Source organism: Austrofundulus limnaeus, unplaced genomic scaffold, assembly GCF_001266775.1.
Source record: "Austrofundulus limnaeus strain Quisiro unplaced genomic scaffold, Austrofundulus_limnaeus-1.0 Scaffold171, whole genome shotgun sequence".
Taxonomy (NCBI): Eukaryota; Metazoa; Chordata; class Actinopteri; order Cyprinodontiformes; family Rivulidae; genus Austrofundulus; species Austrofundulus limnaeus.
The window spans coordinates 1036580-1058847 of NW_013952573.1; the positions used below are offsets into that span (position 1 = coordinate 1036580).

The following is a 22268-nucleotide window of genomic DNA, read 5'->3' on the forward strand; positions in this document are numbered from 1 at the left end:
GCAGGATTTCTCAAACATGCATGAATGAGTCAAAGCAAGGCTTTGGTTATTTTTTTTAATGAAAGTATAACATTATAACATGATATAAAACTCAAAAAAGTTTATTTTACATGATATTGCTGCTTTAATGAACCATTCCAGAATGAACCATTTATTACATTTACAAATGATTAAATATAAAGACTAAACCAGTACAAAATGGCTGCCACAGCAAAGGAAAAGCAAAGGAACTTTAACAAACATGACAAGTTTTAGCTATGTCAGTTGTGAAGATCTTCACTTGCGGTGGTAGCTGAGAGTCATCTCGAACATTCTAAGCAAGCAAATTGTGCAAAATCTTAGTTTTGAAACTTTGGCATGAAAAACAGCATGTTACATTTTAAGTGTTGTATGATTTATAGTTAGTTGGCAAGATCAATTCTAATGAGGAAAGTTTGATCAGATTTTGATCCTGAAGAAGCAACGTTGTCCTCAACTTTTTACTTTGTCTCACCTGCAGTGAAGATGAAAACATAATGTGAGAAGAAGCAAACTACCGTGATGATAACTAGAAGATTCAATTCTTATATAGGTTAGAAGGTAATAAACAAATTAATGTACATGTTCATTTTTCTTGTTTTGTTTCTAAATGACATGTAAAGTTTAATACATTGCAACACATTTACACAATTTATTTAAGACTTTTATCAAATGAAAGGTAGCTAAGTTTTTATGATGAACCAGTGAAGCCACGCCATCACTGTCACTGCTCATATTTAAAGTMAATAATTGTCATTTTAGAATATTAATTTATAACTCTGCAATTCTTTTAGGTAAGCACTGACTACTGCTAATGATGGCTTTGTAAGTAATAGAGCAATTGTTATATTTAAACTAATTTAGTGTAAATTTGTGTTGTTTAAACTTTATTGAATAATAAATGAAACTGGGAACTGGAGATTGTTTGCTCTGTAATTCATGTTTAGTACTGTAACTCTGCTTCAGCACCAGATTATCTTGTGGATTATGTCAGATTGATGTTAGCGTTAGACTGTTTTCTTAGCTGCACAGTGGTGCAGTTGGTTAGCACTGTAAGAGCAAAAAAATGTGCTTGACTCCTGGAGGCTATTCTGCTAAAAGAAGATGAAGGTTTTCTTTGGGTTCTCCAGTTTCCCGTATAAAAACATGTGCTAAGTTAATTAGCATCTCTAAATCAACCTAATATGCATGGCGTTCCCCACCTTTATTTCTATGGGTGGGTGTTTTTCAGTGCAACTTAGCAGTTTTGCCTCATTTAAAGCATGAAGTCATCTTTAAATTGAAAAGTCCTGGATTGCTAACTGTCATATCTTTTCATCTCGACCTGCGTTTAATCCATTTCATGGGATATTTATGACAAATGGAGCATAAAAAATACATAAAACAACATCTATCCGAAGCTCTTTCTGCTCCTAGCCTCTGTGAAACAGAACTGTTGACCAGCTTATAAATAAATCCTGTCTTCGTTGTTCATTCTCTTTTTTTATTCACAAACCAGGGAGCTGAACTGCATCCACCTTAAAAACCATGAATATTATCTTTAACTGCCTGATTCCATCTAAAATAAATATGCTGATTGTCAGACTTTCTATGTGAAAGCCCCTGGCTGCTGCTGCACTGAATAATATCTGATCTGCAGTGTTTTGTGGGGTTTCCCTCCCTCCTCCCACTCACTGATGGTGATGTTATCCATAGCTCGACAAAGCACACTGCATGGTAATTTAACATGCAGCATAAAGCCCCGTTTGGCCTCAGAGATACATCACAGCCCGCTTTCAATCTGGGCAGCAGCGAGGCAATCAGTTGGAAACATCAGCAAAACCCTACATGTGTAGGATGAGGGGGAAAAACACCTCAAAAGCAGAAATGTAATTTGGAGGCAGCTCTGAAAGAAATGGTTCAGCCCAGTAATAGATTGCTGGGAGTGAGGTCAGGCAGTGCTGCCTTTATTTTTTTTTTTGCACTCTCAGGTGCTTCATAGCAAGTATGAATGCATCATCGTGAGCTGAAGTTAAAGCATACAATGGGACGACATGACACATCATCACATCAGTTTCAGAACAACAGAGAACCAAAAAAAATACCCATCTTTATTTCTAATTAAATTATAATGTTGGCGCTTCACTTCCTGCTGCACGCAGTCCAGGATGCGCTGCGTGGAAAAGTCAACACAGCTCAGTACGCATCAAACACAAACATTAATTAGATTCATTGTCGGCAAGTCATGCAATAATATTGTGTTTAATCATGAAATAGATTTGAAGGGATTCGAGCAAGCAGTAATGACATGAATGAATGCAATAAATTAACTAAAAATAAGCCAACAAAGAAGCTTAGCGATAAATAAAAAGTCCAATAAACCTGGGCTGGGAAATTATGTCATGCTTTGTGAACAAGAACAAAATGTGCATAAAAATATAAACTTGGCGTTAAATTATTCATGGCTCCAGTTAAATCAAAATGGACTTAACTTATAATAGGAAACATTATGCAAACAGTGTGTTTTGACAACTTATTCACTTAAATAATGCAGTATTACTGTTAAATTATAAAAATAACAAGTTTATTTAATAAACAGGATTTGAATAAATGTGGTGCCTCAGATACTAACTGGTTAGCAAAATGTGACATAAACACACACAAAAACCCCAGCTAAATTTGTTTGTGATATCAAAGTTTAAAGATATGTTTTATTTTTAGGACTAAATCAGATAAGTTGCTTGTTATTTTTTTAGTACTGCCTTCTGTTTTTATCTCATCATTGCATAAACTTGAGCATTTCTCTTTATGTGCAATCTTCTGTCAGCCTCTATTTGTTCAATCTGTTCTTTCAAAGTCCAAAAAACTTTTAGATCAGTCAGAAGTTTTTAATTTTTTTCTTCATTAAAAAACATATGGCATATAAATTACAAAACATATTTAAAAAATTACAGCACAAAGCTAATAAAAACATCCATTAGCATATGTTTGTCTTCCAGTTACACAGAACGGTTGTCAGAATAATGTTAAAACTCCTCTGAGCAGAGGATGGACTTCACCCCAGCAGCTGGTAGTTCCTTACAAAGATGAAGTGCACAACGTGGCAGGACTGGAGTGTTATGAAATATTCAGCGATGTTAGTGAAAAGAGAGGGAGCTGGTTGTAACCCGAAGGTTTTATTTTATTTTTTTCTCTCTGACAGCGATGCTGCAGAAACTGCAGCAGAGGCCACATCTGAATCTGGGTTAATAAGATCCAGCCTTGATCTTAAAAAGCTCTCATGTGTTGTTTATTATTGAGCTCTACAGAGTGGAAGCTGTGAAAAACATATCTGCATCACAAACAACAGGGGTTTTACTAAAACGCACATGCACTTAAAAAAAACAATTCCAAACCAGGGTTATTTTTCAGTTATGTTTAGTAAAAGTATAATTTTAACTTTTCCGAAAAGATTTGTTTTCCAAAAGACATTCATCYTTCGAACCATCTCACAGTTTGTGTGGTTTTGAACTTTGCCAACAGACGGTGACTTTCACTCTGAAGTCATTGGGCTGTTTTCTGTTTTTTCAGAAAAAGGCAATCTGTTTCACCCAGCACACATGGGCAAAGCTGATAATACTGGAGATCGAAGGTTCAAAATTCAAAATCACTGACCACGTAAAGCTCTTATTGTCTTCATAATTAAATGAAGCACAAGTTGTTTTATTAAGGATGTAATGTAGACTGTAAATTAATTTGATTTGTTAAATTAATACCTTTTATCGAAGTTTTTTGTTTTAAATATTTCCTCAGTTAGAAAATCAGTTAAAATTTTGCAGATTTAGATTGACAAGATGGAACCAGACGTTTATTGACGAGAATGAAAAAACTGAATTTGCTTATTACAAGCATCTCAACTAAAGAGACCAAATGCTTAAGAGGGGAGACTTTTGGATGCTTGGACACCCAACATAAAATTACAGAAGAAACAGTGGTTTTGAACAGAATTTAATTTGTAAACTTATTCTAGAATGGGACCGAGACAGCAGCCTTGTGGGACCCCGGAATTCACTACTCTAGAAAGTCATGTTCTAATCCAAATTTTTGTAATTTGGATTTGAATGTTTAGAAAACTGTTTAACCACCTGCTTTATGAAACTATATAAGTCAGTGTTACATACATTTCCTGGCAATAAAGATAATGCAGTTATCACAGTTGTGGTGGGGTTTGGACCCAGATGCAGACAACAGGGAGAACACAAAGGATAAACTAAAATACTTTTATGAATGGCAGCAAAACTTACAGAAACCAGGAAGGGATATAACTGTACCGTCTGGTGGGAACTAACACAGTGATCGCTCAGGTGGTGGCAGGATACAGGTTATACTGTATAGAGCAGAGGTAACGAGGTATTGGAAACAGCAGATCTAATTGGAGACTGGGAACAGGTGTGAATAGCTGGCTGAGAACAATCAGAGGAAGCTGACAGAGGATGAACTGAGGAATGACACAGGAAACACTGGGAAGCTAAACAGGAAATAAGAAAATAAAATGCAGACCAAAAAGATCTAATAAAAACACAAAGCATAAAACCTTAACAAAATTACAAGGATCATGCCAGCAATAAAACGTCAGATCATGATCTTTCTTACCGTCCAACAAAGGATACCAAGCATCACTGACAAGCCATGATAATAAACAAACATGAAGACAACTAATATGATATTATAACAAATGTGAATATGAATGGACTAAATGATCTGCTGACAGGAGTGAATACAGCCTTGTAGCCCTGAAACCATTAGTGATAAATTCCACCCTGACAGTGAGAGGTTAAAAGGTGAGGCCAGTTCTTAAATGTTACGTCAGCAGTGTTTGAATAAACAGTAGCTCTTGAACACACCTCACTTTACAATGTCCTTCAAACACAGAGTTAAAAGTTCAGCCTATATTAGTCTGACTGCTAAGATTTAAAGCATCAATAGAACTCTTGTGCTTTATTTAAAGCCTGTTTTAGTAGTTTGACCTGCAGCAGCATTCAGGTGTCGGATTTTCGGCTGTAGTTTACAAATATTTGTCAATATATGGTTCTTGAAGGAGCAAAATAAAAGTTGCCACACTTGCTTTCTTCATTCCACTAATTCATCGAATAGTCATTAAGAATGAACTCTTTCACAGTTTGAACATAAATTATGGTGAATTAATTGAAAAAAAAGGTTGATTGAGTCAAACAGTGCATGCTACACAATGAAACACAAACTACAGGACAGATGTTCACAGATGCTCCAGATGTTTCTAATAACCAGCTGTCAGCTTGTAGGACTCATTTGATTGATTATACTACAAACATAAAATTGTCATCGTGTGTGCACAATGTAATAAGCTCTAATTTGGACTTTTAAACAAAAAAGTCTCTTAGGATTTGATATTTAGTTGATTGTTTTTGAATCGGTTTGATTAGAATCTTTTTATCTGGATACACTGTGTATTAGCTGGAGATTCGGCTCAGAAAAAAGGTCTTGAATAAAGTTATTTTTAATCACCATCATCGTGTTTTATAATGCCAGATCAACTAAGAAAGCCATTTTCTTCAAAGCCGCCATTAACATTCAGGAAAGCATTAGCTTCATGCAACAACGAGCACACTGCACTGAGAGCACACTGTGCTGAGGAGGAGGACAAAAAAATCTTTTGGTCATTTTGTTTTGTATTTTACTCACACATTGCTTTGTCTTTAGTGTATTTTATCACTTGAAAGGAGGTCAGAGCTCTGAGTTTGTTTCAGAGGACTTTCTCCTTTTGGGTAGGCTTTTATATTTTCAGGTCAAAACAAAGAAAAACATCACAACCATCCAAACAGTGTTCAGTTTCCATCCCTAGCTCTGCTTTCTTTCTGTCTCTCTGCTGGTTTGTTTGGAAGAGCAGCAGCCGTTTCCCCCCAGCTATGCTGCTTTTCCTCCTAATTAGCAGGTGAAATCGCACCAGTAGAATCTGTACAAAAACAACGCTCGATAGTTCAGTTAGGGTTAAAAGAAAACAGTGTAGGGAGGGCAAAAGAGGAGATCTAAAAAGGGAGGTTTGGAAACAGTCATTTCACAGAAACTTGTGATGTTGGTTTCATTTTCCTATTTTTCACTTCATTTAGCCCGGCAGGAAGTGGTGCAGCCCCGGAGGCCTGCTAGGTCATTAGTGACGAACGCTCTGATGTTGGGGCGACAGTGACATGTAGGCTGAGTCGCTGTGAGGCCAGAGTTTATATTGGTCTTATAATAAAGGTGGCTTGTGTGCTAAAGCAAAAAAAAAAACCTGAAATATAATTAGTGATGAGTGAGTATTGGTTTTATACGACTTTGTTTTGCTGACCTGATTTGCTAAAGTCATGTCTCTTCGTCTAATCCTCGCCAAACATGTTTCGCTTCTTTTTTTTTTTTTAAGTTTGATGACTTTCTGGGTTGATTTCAGTGAGTCACCTGCTCTCCCTGGGTATTTTGACCTTGAATGAATCAACCGTCACAAGAGACACATGTGGTCATACATCAAAACAGAGGCAAAGCAGCCCCTTTTTAGGATGTCTTCAATGCAGTTTGAATCCAAACAACACCAAATCTTTAAGTTTGTTTAAAGTCATAGTTCTGATTACAGTATTTTATGTGGGGTTTTCTAAAAAGGTTATGAACAATTAATAATTTACCCGTTGGAGAACATTTTGAACTTCAGTTCGTAGAAGGAACTTATTGTATTTTTAACCAGAATGAGCAGCTAGAAGCTAAAACCAAAGTGGCAACTCCACCTCTACAGTATTTTATTTTATGAATCATTGCACTGATGTCAACAATTCCACCATTGTTTGAGCAGAAATGTTACCATAATCTTGCAGGAAGTACCCAGACTGCACCAGAAGAGCTGCAGCCAACTGTTGCTGTGTTTACACTCACAATAAACAACAACGAAAATTGTTTAATGAAAATAACAGTTTAATGAGAAATTTACAGATTTAAGAGTTTTCATTAGGAGTGTATGAGATTTGTAAATTAGTGTAAAAGAAACGTGATCAAAATTTGGAAGCCAGAATAATTGCACTGAAAACCAAGTGAATTCTCTCTTAAAACATTGTTATTCTTCAGCTGTAAAACTCAGAGTGGGCGGATCTTCCCGTGCGGGTGCCCCTTGGGGCTCTGCGCTCGGGATCCCTCTCGGGCCCTTGGGCTCTGGTCTTCCCTATGTCTGCCTCGTGTCTTGGGGGTTGGGTCTCCGATCCTCCACAGTCACTATTAAATATTCCATTGGAGAAATCTTGTATATACACGCATGTTCACAACTGCTCACAAACAGGTGTTCTGATCCGGGGGTTCTGACAGGTCACTGAGTGTGTATATATGTCTGTGTGTATATATGTCTGTGTGTATATACAGACAATATTTATGAATGTAGGCATGTATGTATGTATCTTTATATATGTATGGGTATATATTTATATATGCCCTCCATGTATTTATCCATTTATTTTTCAGGTAAGCAGACAGATGTTGGGTGTGTGGTCCTGTGTTTTGTTGGTGTATATTTAATATACTTCTAATCACTATTTCAAACTTTCTATCTTTCTAATTACTTCTCTCTCTGTTTGTCTCTCTGTTTCTATTTTCTCCACTTAAAAAAAGTCACTCATGATGAAGAAATAAATAAACTAATATTTGGTTTTGTTTTCTACTGAAGTGACAAAGAAATATAAACTCAGAGCCATTGTCTCCCAGCACCTCTTTGTATGGCCCAGTGTTTTATCTGAACTAAAACAAGCGCCTTCTCTCCAGCCCTGCGTCTGTTTACACTAAAGATTCTACCCAGACTAACCGCCTGTGTGGTTGATAAGACCCAAACAATAGAACACCCTGGTCACACCCTTGACAGCGGTACCATTTATATCAATCAAGTCTCACAACTCTCCCTGTTTAAAGCAAATGAAATTAAATTTTTATTCCTCCCAGACAAAAATATTCATTATAGTATTTAGTATTCAGTTGTACTACACAAGTCAGCTCTACGTTGGTGGACCAGATTTGAAAATCATTGAGGTATAGGGGGTGCTATAAACCACCAAAAATTACGCAAAAATATCTTATTGTATATTTATGAAATTTACAGACCTTTAGATCCTAAGCCTAAACCTAAAAGGTAATAATGCACAACTAGACTGTCTAAATGAAAAATTTCGCAAAATCCATCATGAAGTCATAATTATCATAAATTTAGGAAAAACGTTCATAGTAAAAATAGTATACACTAACTGCTATATAATACACAGAAAACATAAGCCCACCAATAGTTGGCATTAGTGTAAGGGGTAAACATTTTTGATCTGTAACTCTTGTATACGTAGCCCAATCAACAAAAACGTTGTGGCCTCTTAATCGTTCATTTGCACTGTATTTTTGATTAAATATATGTTTGTTTAAAAAATGTATTGTTGTTTATGCAATTTGGCAAACCATGCTAATCATTTAAAAATTATCTCCTCCAAAGGCACAATTCCATTAACCATGAAACTTCCCAAGTAGCGCCTATCAGTTCTGCCACACTCACTATCACCTGTGTTTTTTATTGGTCTTGATTAGTTTTTCTGTGGTTTATTAGGTTTACCTGTATCTTGTGATTCATGTTTAGTTTTTACTCACTTGTGTTTTTATTTCCCCTGACATTTCTCACTTGTCCTCAATATTTTTCTCAGTCAGCCTGCCACTCTCACCTGTTCCCAATCTGTGATCAGCTCAGCTTCTCCAATATTTCATCATCCTACACCTGTACTCGGTCTCCTGTTATCTCCATAGCTGTTTATTGTATGGAGGTAAATTTGTGTTTTTATGATTCAATCAAACAAAAAGCATCTTCAATCAAAAAAATTATAAATAAATAAATAAATAAAATAAATAAATAAATAAATAAAAACACAAATTTACCTCCATACAAGTCCAGTCCTGCTTGTTCCTTCATGTGATTTTTGTTCCCCTCCCAAAATTCTTATCTTTTTTATATCCTTGAGTTCATCTGCATTCTGGGTTTTGTCCTCCTATGAGAAGCTTTTAATCTTTAGTTTAAATTTAAAAAAAACTTATACAACTGACTAATTGTCAACAATGTTTATCTTTTTACATCTATGAGGTCTTATCCTAACAACCATGGAAAATAAAAAATGCGCTCCTTGAAAAGCTCAGGGCAAGGTTAAATGAGACAGTAAATGGCAGATTGTGGATTTGGATCTCTGCTGTGGTCTCTCCTCTGCAGCCTTCATGCAGCTTCTTTTCCTTCTTTTGTGTACAAATGAGCTGAATATCATGAAGGTTGAGGCGAGGCTGTCAGAAACCCTGTGATGTTTTCCCAAAGTCTCGCCCCTCTCCCTTACAGCAGACTCTTCAAAAGCTTTGAATGCAGCCCTTTTACTTTCCGACAAGTGAACTACAATGCTTCCAGACCACTTTAGAGACTGCAAAGACTAAGAAGTGCTGAACGAATATACCTGTGAGTGGGTGAACGTGGCTTGTAGTGCAGAAGCACTCGGAGTCATCAGACTCAAAAAGCTCTATTTAAATGAATGTACTGTTTCTCTCTCCTGGGCTGATACTCATCTTCAGTCCAAGCATGAAAACTCACAGACAGCCAATTAAGACATTAGCTCAGGCAGCCTGACGACCTTTATTTGTCTCTGCTGCAATCTGACATCACCTTTCTCCAGCCAGTCTCATAATTAGAAACAAAAGGCCAAATCTGGTGAAAACAGAGCCCTGTCCTCAGTTTTACCAAGAGCCACACTCGACGGAGGCGAGTTTTTCATATCAGCTCCTAATGCTGCTTCATTAGCTTTAAGCCAACCAAGTAATTAAGGTTTCAGCTTGAATTCTGACTGACAGCACAGGATGTGTTGAGTTTCAGCTGAAAAGTCAGATGATGAGGATTCAGCCTGACAGCAGCTCCGCTCTGAATGACACGAGCAGAGTCTCTGACAGGTCTTCAGCCTGAGAGGGAAGCGGTCATTAGTGCACTGCAGCGGTGCAGACGTGTAATCTGCCCAGACCCATTGTGTTTGTAGAAGACAGTGAGGAAGTTAAATAAAAAGCAGAGACACTTCCTGGTTGGACAGATATGTCATTTATAAAAAATAATAATGGAAATAGAGGAAATCTCTTCCACAACATCCTTTAGCTCGACAGATCTTTAGCTTTCTGTGACTGTGGCTGTCTATTGATTTTACCTGGCTGTAAACACTGGTCCACATCCAAGCCTTGCAGGCAGGAAGACACACAGCCGAGGCAGCTGGATAAATCCTATCAGCTTCATTTCCTTTTAGATGGAGATCAGCAGCCTGGAAACCATTTGGAATGAGATCTCTGTCAGACGCCTCACAGCGTGAGGCCTTTGCTTTTCCATCTGTAGACTCACTGTGAATTATCCTGACTCTGCATTTTATGTGCAGAGGTCTAGATTCATCCTGTAATTTACAAAAAATGTGTTTGTCTGGTAAATCCTAATTTTATGGTCACTGTCAGTTGCACTCCTTGAATGAAACCCTTTATCCAGCCATCTTTCATGGCAATAAAAAGTAAAATAACTGTTTCTCTTTGTGTCTTTGGAGTATTTTAAAGTTTTCCACTCCATTTGTTTTGGTTTGATCCGACCATGGCTTTCCATTAATATTTTACTGGCTGCAGCAGACAGCTGTTAATGAGAAACACAGTCATGGTGGGGGGAAAAAAACCACACAAGAGCGTTTAAAAAGTTTCATGTAGCAGCTTTTTTTAACATTGAATTTTTTAAACAAAAAAAGTTATTTTAAACAAAACAACTTGTTGATTGGCAGATAAAAATCTATTTCTGTATGTCCTTAACTGCCTTTGGTGTCAACTTTATTCAAAGTGCACAAAAATGTGTATTTTTTTTTTCAAAAAAATAGCTAAAATTAGGTGTGGTAGCTGAGAGTCATCTACAACACATACTATGAGTGTTAAAAGGTTGCACTTGTTTATTTATTTATTTATTTGTTTATTTATTTGGGGGGGGGTGAAAAACCTTGGCCTGCAAATGGATGAGCGATTAATAAGATCAGTGAGATTTATTCACTGATAATCATCTGTAACTTTATATTTTCAGACATATTTTCAGTGGTTTTGTTCTTGTGCTAAAAATAGTTATCTCATCTTCTTCCTCTTCCTCTTCTGGTTTATAATAAACTTGTTTTCCCTCCAGCAGCTCTTTATTATGCTGCTGATCTGACTGTCCCCGAGGCAGAGTTTGACCTCACATATTGACAGTTTTATCAACATGTTTCTCGGCTGAGTTTCTGCTTCAGAAAAGTTGTTTTCTGAGGAGTGGTTGTGTGATCAAACAACTCAATGATATTTAAATAGACCTGATGTTTCCCTCTAAAGGAAATTAACCTTAACGAAAGTTTGGGATTCTTGGGAATTTTGCTATTGATGTATATTGTTTGAATAAATTCAAATAATTAGATATTAATTCAGAATCTTTTTTTTATTTTTAAGTTCTTTACTGTGTAGGTTTGTAAGACAAATCCCTCTTTACATAATTTTATAGATTTAAAAGCATGAAAAACATACCTCTGATGCTGCTTTTTCCGTGTGACAGATCTGCTTTTAAATCTGACTAAATTAAGAAAATGACTGCAGTATGAATCATTTGTTTGACATTCTGTGGGGTTTTGTTGATAGAAAGAAGATCAAATTTATTGCTGTTTGTTCAGAATTTTATTCTAAAATCTTAGTCAAACAATTACAGAGTTATTCTTCTGCAGGTTAAAAATTGTATTTATTTCAAAAGTTGCACAAAATCAATGAAACTTTGATGGTGATTAACTCGACAGAGGCTTCTGTGTTTGTTGACCCTTTCATGCAGGATTGATGTATTTGTGTTTGTGTAGAAATCGTATTGTATGAGCTGAATAAAAGAGTTAATAAATGGGAACAGTTCGAATACAGTGGAATACAAATGTCTGACGGTGATGAATAAATCCAGGTTTTCTATTTAAAGCAGGACAACGAGATATGAAATATTTGGTGATATGAGTGTAAGCTGCTGTGAAATGAGTTATTGACCTTTGCTGATGAATAAATGATGTTTCCTACATATGGAGGAAGACCGTTGGGTATAAAACCTCAGGTTGAGGATCGTCTGAGTCAGATGACTTGATGTTATCGGTCTGCAGAGACCTGTTCTAGTCCTCGCCATTGACTGATTTCTGTTGCATTAATGATTCAGCGTCCTGTGAATCACAGTATGATATGGCAACATAAAAGCAAAGAATGAAATCTTAACAGCAGAGATAAGTTAACTAAAGCATCTGTTTAATGCACCAAACAGTTTATACTTTTTTCCATTAATATGAATTCACTGCTCTTTGTTTGCAGTGTTAATTTTTATTTAATATTATCTAAAATTGTTGTTACTGTTGATGACAAAAAGCAACCTATAACCTCTCCTGGACWCCAAAACTCTGCTGAAGCAAGCTGAAGGAGCTGCTGTACGATTTATTAGCAAGCTCTCATGTTATTCTCTGTGTTACTGTGTTTATGGTTTCCATCTGTTAGCAAAATATCTCTTAAACCAGTGGACAGATTTGGAAAATCCCTTCTTGCCTTGACAAGGAATACTTTAAGTACACTGGTTGGAGTCCTAACTGGGCACAATCTGCTCAACCGCCATAAAATGGTGATGGACTCCAAGACAATGGTCTGTGTGATGGCTGTGGCATTGAATCAGAGACCTCTTTGCACTACTTAGGCCAATGCTTGGCTCTGAGTAGTCTAAGGGAAAGAATTCTTGGCGACCCCTTTGTGGATCCCGAGAAACTTAGAACACTGAGGGTTTCTAACCTGGTGTCCTTCATCCGAGGGACAAAAAGGTTTGATTAAAGCCCAGTATCTTTTGAGGTGAGCAATGGGCCCACTTATGAGGCCCCCGCTCACCTGGGTTGTACCCATCCCCAATTACCAATACCAATACCAAAAGCTGAAGGAGCTGCTGTATGATTTATTAGCAAGCTCTCACGTTATTCTCTGTGTTACTGTGTGTATGGTTTCCGTCTGTTAGCAAAATATCTCAAACCAGTGGACAGATCTGTTTAACTTTTAAAGTCAGCCAAATTCAAGATGGCTGCCACAACAAGTCAATTGCAGCAAACACAAAATTGTCAATAACTCTGTCGTTATTACAGATAGTGAGCTAAACTTTGGTGTGGTAGTTGTTGAGACTCACCCCTAGCTCATATTCTTGCACTAAATGATTGCATATAACATTGTTTATAAATAACCTTGATTTAAGTGGGCAAATTTCATTGAGATCCCAAAGTTGTTCAAATGTTTAGAACAATGCAGACTCTCAGAACAAGGGGACACAACTTTGCCTGTTTAATGATTCGAGACTCCAAAACTAAAGGAGTCGTGTGATGAGAATGTTAATGGAGCTTGTTATGTGCATATTGTTATTTTAGACACGTTTCAGTGTTTTGTTTTGAATCCGCATTAAAAATTCACACCTTGTGACAATAACTTTACATGTAGATTTCTCCCATCACTGGTGGGCTTCTCTCCTCGGCTGCTTTCTGACTTTACTTCATCAAGAKTGAGTAAAATGTTATTTGCATTTCAATACTTCGAGTACATTTCAGCTTCAAGAGCAACTTAGAATTTTAGCCAAAGATAAAACAAAAAACACTTTGGGAGAACAGATGTTTGCTGTTTTGATCACTGCAGGTAATGAGAAAAACAATGATGCCTGTGGGGGAAAACATTACAAAGAGAAGGAGACACGTTGATGGATAGACTTTAAATGTCTGTTATAAAACATTCTTCATACATAAAACTAATCAGAACATTTGTTTGTTTGTTTTTTTTAATCAGTCACATTGTAAGATGTTGACGCTTCGAACTAAGCCAGAGTAAAGCCGGCTTTGGCAACAAAAGGCAACACGTGTTAGGAGGATCAGCTCACTGTTACGGTTGGTCTTTGGGGGGATTTAGAAACAATAAAAAATGTAAAGTATGATCAGACTCATTCTTTAGAGAATAAGAGCTTCATAAATCTACAACCAAAACATGTCCTGGTGTGTGAAGCACAGTCACCAAGGATTAAGTCTGCAGGGAAATTTGTCATCTCACAGTGTTTTCTCCTTAAAATAATATAATTTACAGTTAAAGTTTTAATTTGGTGGAAGGTAGCATTCTGGTACTGAACCACTGTGACACTTTCAGTTGTGGATCCTGGTCCTCATGGCCCCACAACCAAAACATACAGCACAGGGTCATGTTCCCAAGGTTGGGAACACTTGCTTTGGAGGGTTATTTTTTTTTTATTTTTGTTATAAATACATATACTTTGTATATAACTGATATATTTTTGTCCTAAACTACAACATATACAGTATGTGTATATGTAATGCAGTAAAATGTACTGTATATTGCCTTCTCCTAACCAATAAAATGAAAAGAAATCAGTACAATAAAATTTAAATTTAAATATTAGGGACCAATAATATAACACTTTAACACTACCAAAACCTCAATTCACCTACAGCCTTTCATTCTAGGTTTTAACAAAGACATCAGAGGACTGAGAATATAATGGGAATAACATTAAATCTTAACTCAGTTCCTGGATTATTGACTGAGTTGTAGCCATTTTTTCTGTTTAATGTTGGTTAGCTGTGGCAACCATTTTGAACTGTATTGACATGAATAACATTTTAATTTATGGGGTAAGTGAGTCACACAACTTGGTGTACACAATTTGTACTATAAATGGACCAAGACAGCAGCCTTGTGGGATCCCAACTGCAGAGCATTAGTTTCTACTGTCAGTTTTTTGTACATTTGATTTCTAGTGTCAGAAAACTGGACAACCACCTGCTTATTGAAAGTCACAGGTTAATGTTGGTGAGCTTGTTAACTAGAACAGATGGTATGATAGAGTTAGTACACAATAAAATATATGAACAGCTTTCTAGCATATGTATTTTTACTCTCCTGACTGTTCATAGTTAAATATAAATATATGGATATTGTGTTTGTTTTTCACTCCTCTCTATTTTGCTTTCCTGCCAACTAAAGACCAGCTGTTCAAAGCTTACTTCCAGTCTTTAGCTGCCAAATTGAGTCTGCTGTCTGTGAGCTGAAAAGGCCACCGAGCTACAAAACACTAACAAGACCACAGGATCCGTGGCCACGTGATGCAGAATAGYTTGGTAACAAGATATCCTATGCGTAAATGACACGAAGAGATGGAAACCTGTGTGTTGATGCTGAGTCACCACACTTCCCTCCGAGCGACAGAAAGTGTTTCCTCCTCTGAGATGCCAAACTTTTACAGCCTCTACCATCTTGTTTACTCAGGGTAGAGAGAATGTGTGCTGTATGTACTCAGGGAGGGCTGCACCACCCCTACAGAAACACACACACACACACACACAGTGTCGCAGTGTGATACGACAGAAGCTCAGATAAATATTAGTTTCGCTTTATTGACACTGTTGCCTGAGAGTTAGTCATGTGTACCGAGAACATCAGGAAAATCATGTGGTGTTTGTTGTCCCGACCATTTCTCTCTCTCTTTCTTTTTAAATACGTAATTAGCTTTTTTAAACGCTGATAGGGAAAATGTAAATTTGTTGTTTATGAGGCGCAGGGACAAAAACAAAACAAAGTTGCGGAGAACACAATATTTTGGTGAACTTGGAGGAAAAAATTCATAATTTCATAAAACACAGTTTTATAAAATTACCTAAAAAGACTAAATAAATAAATGCTATTATGATGATCAAATGTTTTAGAGTTATTTTGTAACAGTTTATGTAACACAATTTTTAAAGCTTGATATTTCAAACTTCACCACTTTTATGTTCAACACAACAGTTTTGAAATCTGTAATTTGTACGTTTTAAACCTTAAAAAAGAGAGACCATTAAGGTTTGAGAACTTTTTTAAAATAACCCAATACTGTAGATGTGTTTCTGAACGATACAAAATATTTGTTGCAACATTTTATTCCTCTTAACTTTTAGTAATCAATTTAAATAACCATGATCATTTAATCTTCTCATTTATTAGTCACTGTTTGTTCGCTGTGGTACAAAGATTTCAGTCTGATAACATGGTAAAATAATATAAAAATATAAAATATTAATACTATAAAATAATACCATTAAGTCAACATATTTGTATTCCGCTCTGACGTTGTGCCTGTGTGAAGTCTCCACTCTGTGGCTGCAGACTTTTTTGTAAAATCACAATAAAAACTGGGAACAATTTAAACATAAAGTTAACTCCAACCCTTTAATATTTTCTCTAATAAACCTCCACCTCACATCTGAAACCTGAAGCAAAATGTTGTCAGCGTCTGCGACAGAGCAGCTGGAGTTCAGCTGAAAATGGTCTAATCAGTGATGAGCCTCTGGCTGCAGATGGAGTTTTGATGATGCAGGTTCATTAGTGTTAATTCACATAAAGTGAAGAGGAGAGAGGATGAGGGGAGGACGAAGACTGAAGGAGGATGCTGTGAGCTAATGCAGATCCCAGCACAAATCTGAATTTTAATCTTTTTGACTAGTTTCATTTGTCGTGGAAGAAAATGGTTCACTTTTATTGAATTTGTTTATTATTTCTTTCTGTTTGGTTCATTTGCTTGATGAAGGATTTTGTTTTCAGATGCAAGATTTCTAATAAACAAGACATGAGAAGTTAATCAGAGCCACTCATCATACTGAGAGTGACATTTTCTCATAATGAGGACTGCCGGCTTTAGTTGTGTACAGCTTCATTTCTGGTTAGCAATTCATTATTTAAATGATTTTTTTCCTCCTTTTCTTTTTTTTTTTTTACCCTGTTGAAACTGCAATCCATGTTGGTAGCAATCCTTGGGCTATTGTAATAATGTGATGATTGTGAATCTAAAACACTTAACACAACTAAATCATGGATAAAAACATATGGAAATAAGGCCTAGCATTCCTCGATGGAGTGTTTATCACCTCTCACATTTCAGACCAGAGTTTGAGACTGAGATCATCTTCTGTTAAGAAATGAAAGTATTAACCATTTTAGTTAAAACTTATTAATAACATTATGTCATGATCAAAGTATGTGTTAAGGATGATTCTCATATGAAAGCCAAGCTGTAGCTCAATATACCTGTAAGTAAAATTCACTGAGTTATAACCATTTTCTGCATTAGCTGTGGCAGCCATCTTGGATTGTGTTAATTTTTAATTTATCAGATTGGCTTGATAACTGAAGCGCTTTGGAGTCGTGGGACTRGATAAATCACTTTACAAGTTCCGGCCATTTACCATTTTACATCTAGTGAATATTTTCTGAGCGTTTTGTTAAAACCTGCCCTGTGGTTCAGGAGAGCTCTCAGAGTTTGTGTTATGAATGGTTCTCAGCTACTACCACATGAAAGTTTAACACGGTATCTGTKTAACTGCCTGGTTTTTGTGTTTCCTCTAAAGTTGGTTGGCTTTTGTGYCCATCTTGAAATAAGCTGGCTAAATTCATTGAATATTTCCTGGTTTCATTAAATTATGTCCAGTGGTTCATAGGATATTTTACTGACATTAGCTGYCTTGTATTTAAAATGTCAGTTCAGTTTTGCAACTATTAAAGCATTTCATACATAGATTAAAACTACAAAAACTGAAACTAACCTAATTTCTAGTCATTTTTTACAGAAAATCCAAAGTGCAGGTCTCATTATGGCCCAGAATGATATTTCCCAGTAATTTGTTCAGCAGTGACACTCTGCCTGCGACGTCTCCATCTTTGCGGTCGTGTCTCTAAAGCTGCTGAAAAGCTTGTCTCCAGAGTCAGATAAGAGTTATGCAGCAGTGAGACCTGGTACGCAGGTGTGCAGATAATGAGTACAAGTCTTGTGGCTTTCAGAGAATTTATAGAAATGAAATAATGGAAGCAAAGTAATATGGATGCTGTACTCTGASTATCAGGCTAAAGAGCTAATTGGGGGTTGTTAAGCTTTAGAGCTGTCAAACATTCACCACTTTCTTCTCATAAGGCTGAAATGTCTTATTTTAATTAAAGCTTTTTTTAAGTCATGGCCAAAAGAGAGGCACATTATGAGTTTAAATAAAACGTTGCCTCTAGCTTCAAGATTTTTTAATATAGTTTTAAAGTCAGACATATGTTTTTGATATTTCTTTGTGTCTTATTTGTTATTTTCAAGGTTTTCTCAGAGTGATCACCTGAAAATCAAAGAGGAAACTMCAGAGCAGCTCCAGCCCTTCTGTACATCACAGCTTCAACGATGCCAACAGAAAAACACAAACTCAGCTGCCAGTCAGACATTTTGGAGAAAARAAGCAACATGTAGTTCTCGTTGAACTCCTCCGTGCAAGATATCTGGCCTGCTGATTTCCACTGACTGCAGACCTGATGGAGAATACGGTGGATGAACTCAACCTCTCCTTCCTGCTGGAGCACGAAAGAGACATGATCCTGAAGGTGCTGCAGAAGGACGAGAAACTGAGGAAGCGAGAGGAGAAAAGGATACGGTGAGGATTTTTAGTGTCGCCTTTGAGCTCATCTCCGTCACTTTCTTTTCTCACCGCTTCCTGTTTCTGCTTTGCAGGAAGCTTAAAAATGAGCTGCTGGAGATCAAGCGGAAAGGTTCCCGCAGGCCCCAGGAACCTGGGGAGCGTCAGTGTGCTCGCTGCCTGAAGGCTCTGGGCCTGATCTTTGACCGTGGAGAGCTCTGCGAAGAGTGTCGACTGCGCGTCTGCTGTGACTGCCGAGTCACGGTTGCCGGGTCACGCCAGTGGAGGTGCAACGTCTGCGCCAAGATCTCGTAAGTGTGTTACCTGCAGGCAGAGCAGTTGTGTGTGTGTGTAAGTGTGGTCATGTTTTTGCTACATCGGGGGAACCATTTTCCAGGGAAAGGCAGCCTCGTGGGACCAAAGCCCGATCCCCACAGGTACGGATGCTAATTTTTGGTGGGGGGTAGGTTTAGGACTAAGGTGTGAATTGAGTTAAGGTTAGTTTTAGGGTCAGGTAGGTACCTATGAGGTTCATTTTAGGTAGTTGTAGTTTTCAAAAGAGTCCATTGTGAAATTATTTGCGCAAACTACAACTTTCTTTGGCAATATCGTAGGGACATTGCCGTAAAAATAAAAATAAAATCAAGCCATGCATTTTTGTTCTTAAAACAACAGAACAAATGTGGTCATCCTGTTATGAAGTGGTTGAAGTCTCAGCTTGGGTTATCAGGTGAGGGGCTGGTCTTGTCTTGGCATGCTAGGTTACCCGGATTGTGATGTAAAAATCTGCAGGTTTTTGAAACAGCTCATTTGCTGAAACAAACAAAACATTTACATAATGTCAGAAACACAGCTGGGAGAAATTTTTGGCACTTGGACTGTTTCTGGAAGCAGTGCAAACCCAAAGTGAACTAGACATGGGTTTTTACGATGTAAAAACAAGTGTGCATTGRCATGTWGCATGTCATTGCAGCATGGCTTTGCCTGCAGCATTGGACTTGCAGAATGAGCTTTGACCAGGATCAAATGTGTTTTCTATACCAGGTTGTGCCTGTCACGTCAGCAGGTGTTTGTAWTTAAGGTAATTGTGTGACAATATGAAGTTTGAAGAGATTTTTGTTAAAGTTGCAGTAGCTGGATTTGAACCCTGATCTCCCGCATGAAAGCCCACAGTGCTCATCATGAGACTYTAGGAGACGTAGCAGAGGGCAATCCCAGGGATTGGATTGTATGTATACAGAAAAAGTTTACCTTGCCAATGCAATTATTGACACTTAAGTGCAATATATTACAGCAATAGGACAACATAAAGACAGTATTACAGTAAAACATCAAAATACAATCATATTAATATTGTAATCACGGAACTACTGAGTTTAAATATTATAAAACTATGGTGCAGTACCACATTGTGTAGAGGCAGCAGGGGGCAGTATTGGACCAATACAAGGCTCTATTGACTGCCATTATAATTTATTAAACATTAATATTTCAAAAACTATAAGTTTTACAGGCACCAAAAGGCATAGCAATCATTTGGCACAGGGGCTTTACAGATTGCATTGGCAATGCACACTGAATATGAGTGAATTTTGCACAATAGGTCCCCTTTAATGGCACCATATCTGTCTCCATTTGTCTGCGGYAGACTTTCTAGAACAGTCAGCACTTAATAAAACTTTTTTGGAAACGTATTTATACATTTGAGCTTAGATTAGAGAAAAATCCACAAAAGATCCAAATCTAATCCTTGATTTTAAAATCATAGAAGCTGTATGCTGGCCTCGTTGCTTTAGTTATATTAGCTTGAAAAGTTCAACTTGGAGATATTTTTTATTATTTGCTCTGCTTCTGTTTTTATTTGCTCTCAAAGCAAATGTTTCACCTGCTTAAGCTCAGAGAGCTTCTTCTCACTCCCATCTAACACCCACACTTTATGAAGTTTTGGCCACATGCAAGAAAAAAAACAAGCCTAACTTTATATTTTCTCGTGTAACCCAATGCAGAATCTCATTCAGATTGCTTTTTCTGTGTAAATCCATGTTTATTAATGTGGTATTTTGGTGTGTTTGTTTGTATGACAGGGAGCTGAAGGTTGTGACTGGAGAGTGGTTCCTGGAGGAGAGGTCCAAGCGCTTCGAGCACAAAGAGRTGAGCAGCGACGTGATTAAACAGTCCATCCTGAGCAGTCCACCGAGTAAGTCTGACCACTAATGTTCTCCAGAACTCACTCTAACTCAAACTCTAATGACTTCTGTAGAAAGAGTGGGTTGGGTACGTGGGCTGCAGGAAATGTGCAGATTTTATTTAACTGTAAACTTGTGTTTTTGATCGTAAGTCACAGAAATGAAGTCAACGGAAAATCTGTCAGTCTCCTCTGAAGCAGAGAAACCTGAAACGCCGAAGTCCAACAGAAGCGCAGTTCGCAGCCTCATGGATGGCGCCAAAAAGAAGGGGTAAGGACACATCATTATGTTACAGTTCATGAAAAAGTTTTAATAATGAATCACACCAAATGTAGGATAACCACCCAGATTGTTAACATGTCACCATTTTGAAAATTATACCGTACATCTTAGCTGACAATGAGATATTTAAAAGTGATGCAGTGAGCATACATATATTCCTAAACAACCTAATTGTTAGTTTAAGGGACCCTCTCAGTTTAGATGATAGGTAATTTTCTGTTTGTCTCTGTGGTTTATAGACAAGTTAATTATGCATCTAATAAAAATAATCATTTAAAGAGAGTCTAATAAAAATGTTGGTGTTCCTCAAGAATGTATGTTTGGACTCTTGTTGATGTTTAAGAACTTTTGCTGATGTCACATTACTTTTTGTTTCACTCTAATAAAGGAAACAAACGATGACCTTTGATTAGTTCCTCAGGAGCTGCAGATTAACAAACAATTTTAATGGAGAAAAAATATCTTTCCATGATTCTCCTCCAYCTGGGTTTCAGGTACCTGGATTGACCTTTCTGGTTCTTGATGTCCCCTCGCCTAATGTCCAAAGATATATTACATTTTGCAACATTTGACATTTACAAATAATCAAAATCATTTCCTATTCAAATGTTAAAGGTATCATATCATGACGCGTGCATCAGGATGTGTAGTGAAGACGCTTGCATCAGGAGGTGGTGTGGAGATGCTGGCTTTTTCTGGGACAACTGGAGATGAATCCACAGCACAGTCTAGAAAACATCAACAACATTAAAATGTACACAGTCTTTGCATAGTAGAAACAGTAAAGTGTCACTTATTTTTGTAATTTTTGATTAACATTGTGAGGAAAAGTTTCTCATTCAACACTTTCACACATCACATGCCCTTGTGACACGACTTTGAATAAGGGAGATATAATTAAAGTATGGATGATTTTGWTTTATTGAAATCAAGTTGGCATTCTAAAAGTGACTAATGTGGTAAGACTTACTTAGGGTTTCAGTAGTTCTGATAGGCTTTGCTGTGCCTTCTCCCTTCTTGAACTTGGGAAAAAATAATCTACATGGGCTCTCCAGGTGAGGTAGTTGCCGGCAGACGTGTATTTTCATTGAAATGCATTGCAGCCAGGTACAGTCTGGTTAAAATAGCATAAAAGAATATTACATGTTAGTTTGAACTTGCACCATTAAAACTCATCTAACACACAGTATTTTGAATAATGAAACAAACGAATATAAATACAGAGTGACTAAAACAACACTGCAGCCGATATTTTTTGGCCGATTCTTGAAGCCGATACTAC

At 37.1% G+C, this 22268-nt stretch overlaps 1 protein-coding gene across 1 annotated transcript in view; it reads left to right on the forward strand.

The window, feature by feature from the left end:
* The window catches only part of sytl5 (synaptotagmin-like 5), a gene marked incomplete in the record, with an annotated part of 55654 nt that overhangs the window by 5065 nt on the left and 28321 nt on the right, over positions 1 to 22268 (forward strand). Inside the window, 4 exon segments of the mRNA XM_014017538.1 lie at positions 18209 to 18536; positions 18614 to 18829; positions 20603 to 20715; positions 20857 to 20974. Of these exon segments, the coding sequence (XP_013872992.1) occupies positions 18418 to 18536; positions 18614 to 18829; positions 20603 to 20715; positions 20857 to 20974 (566 nt within the window).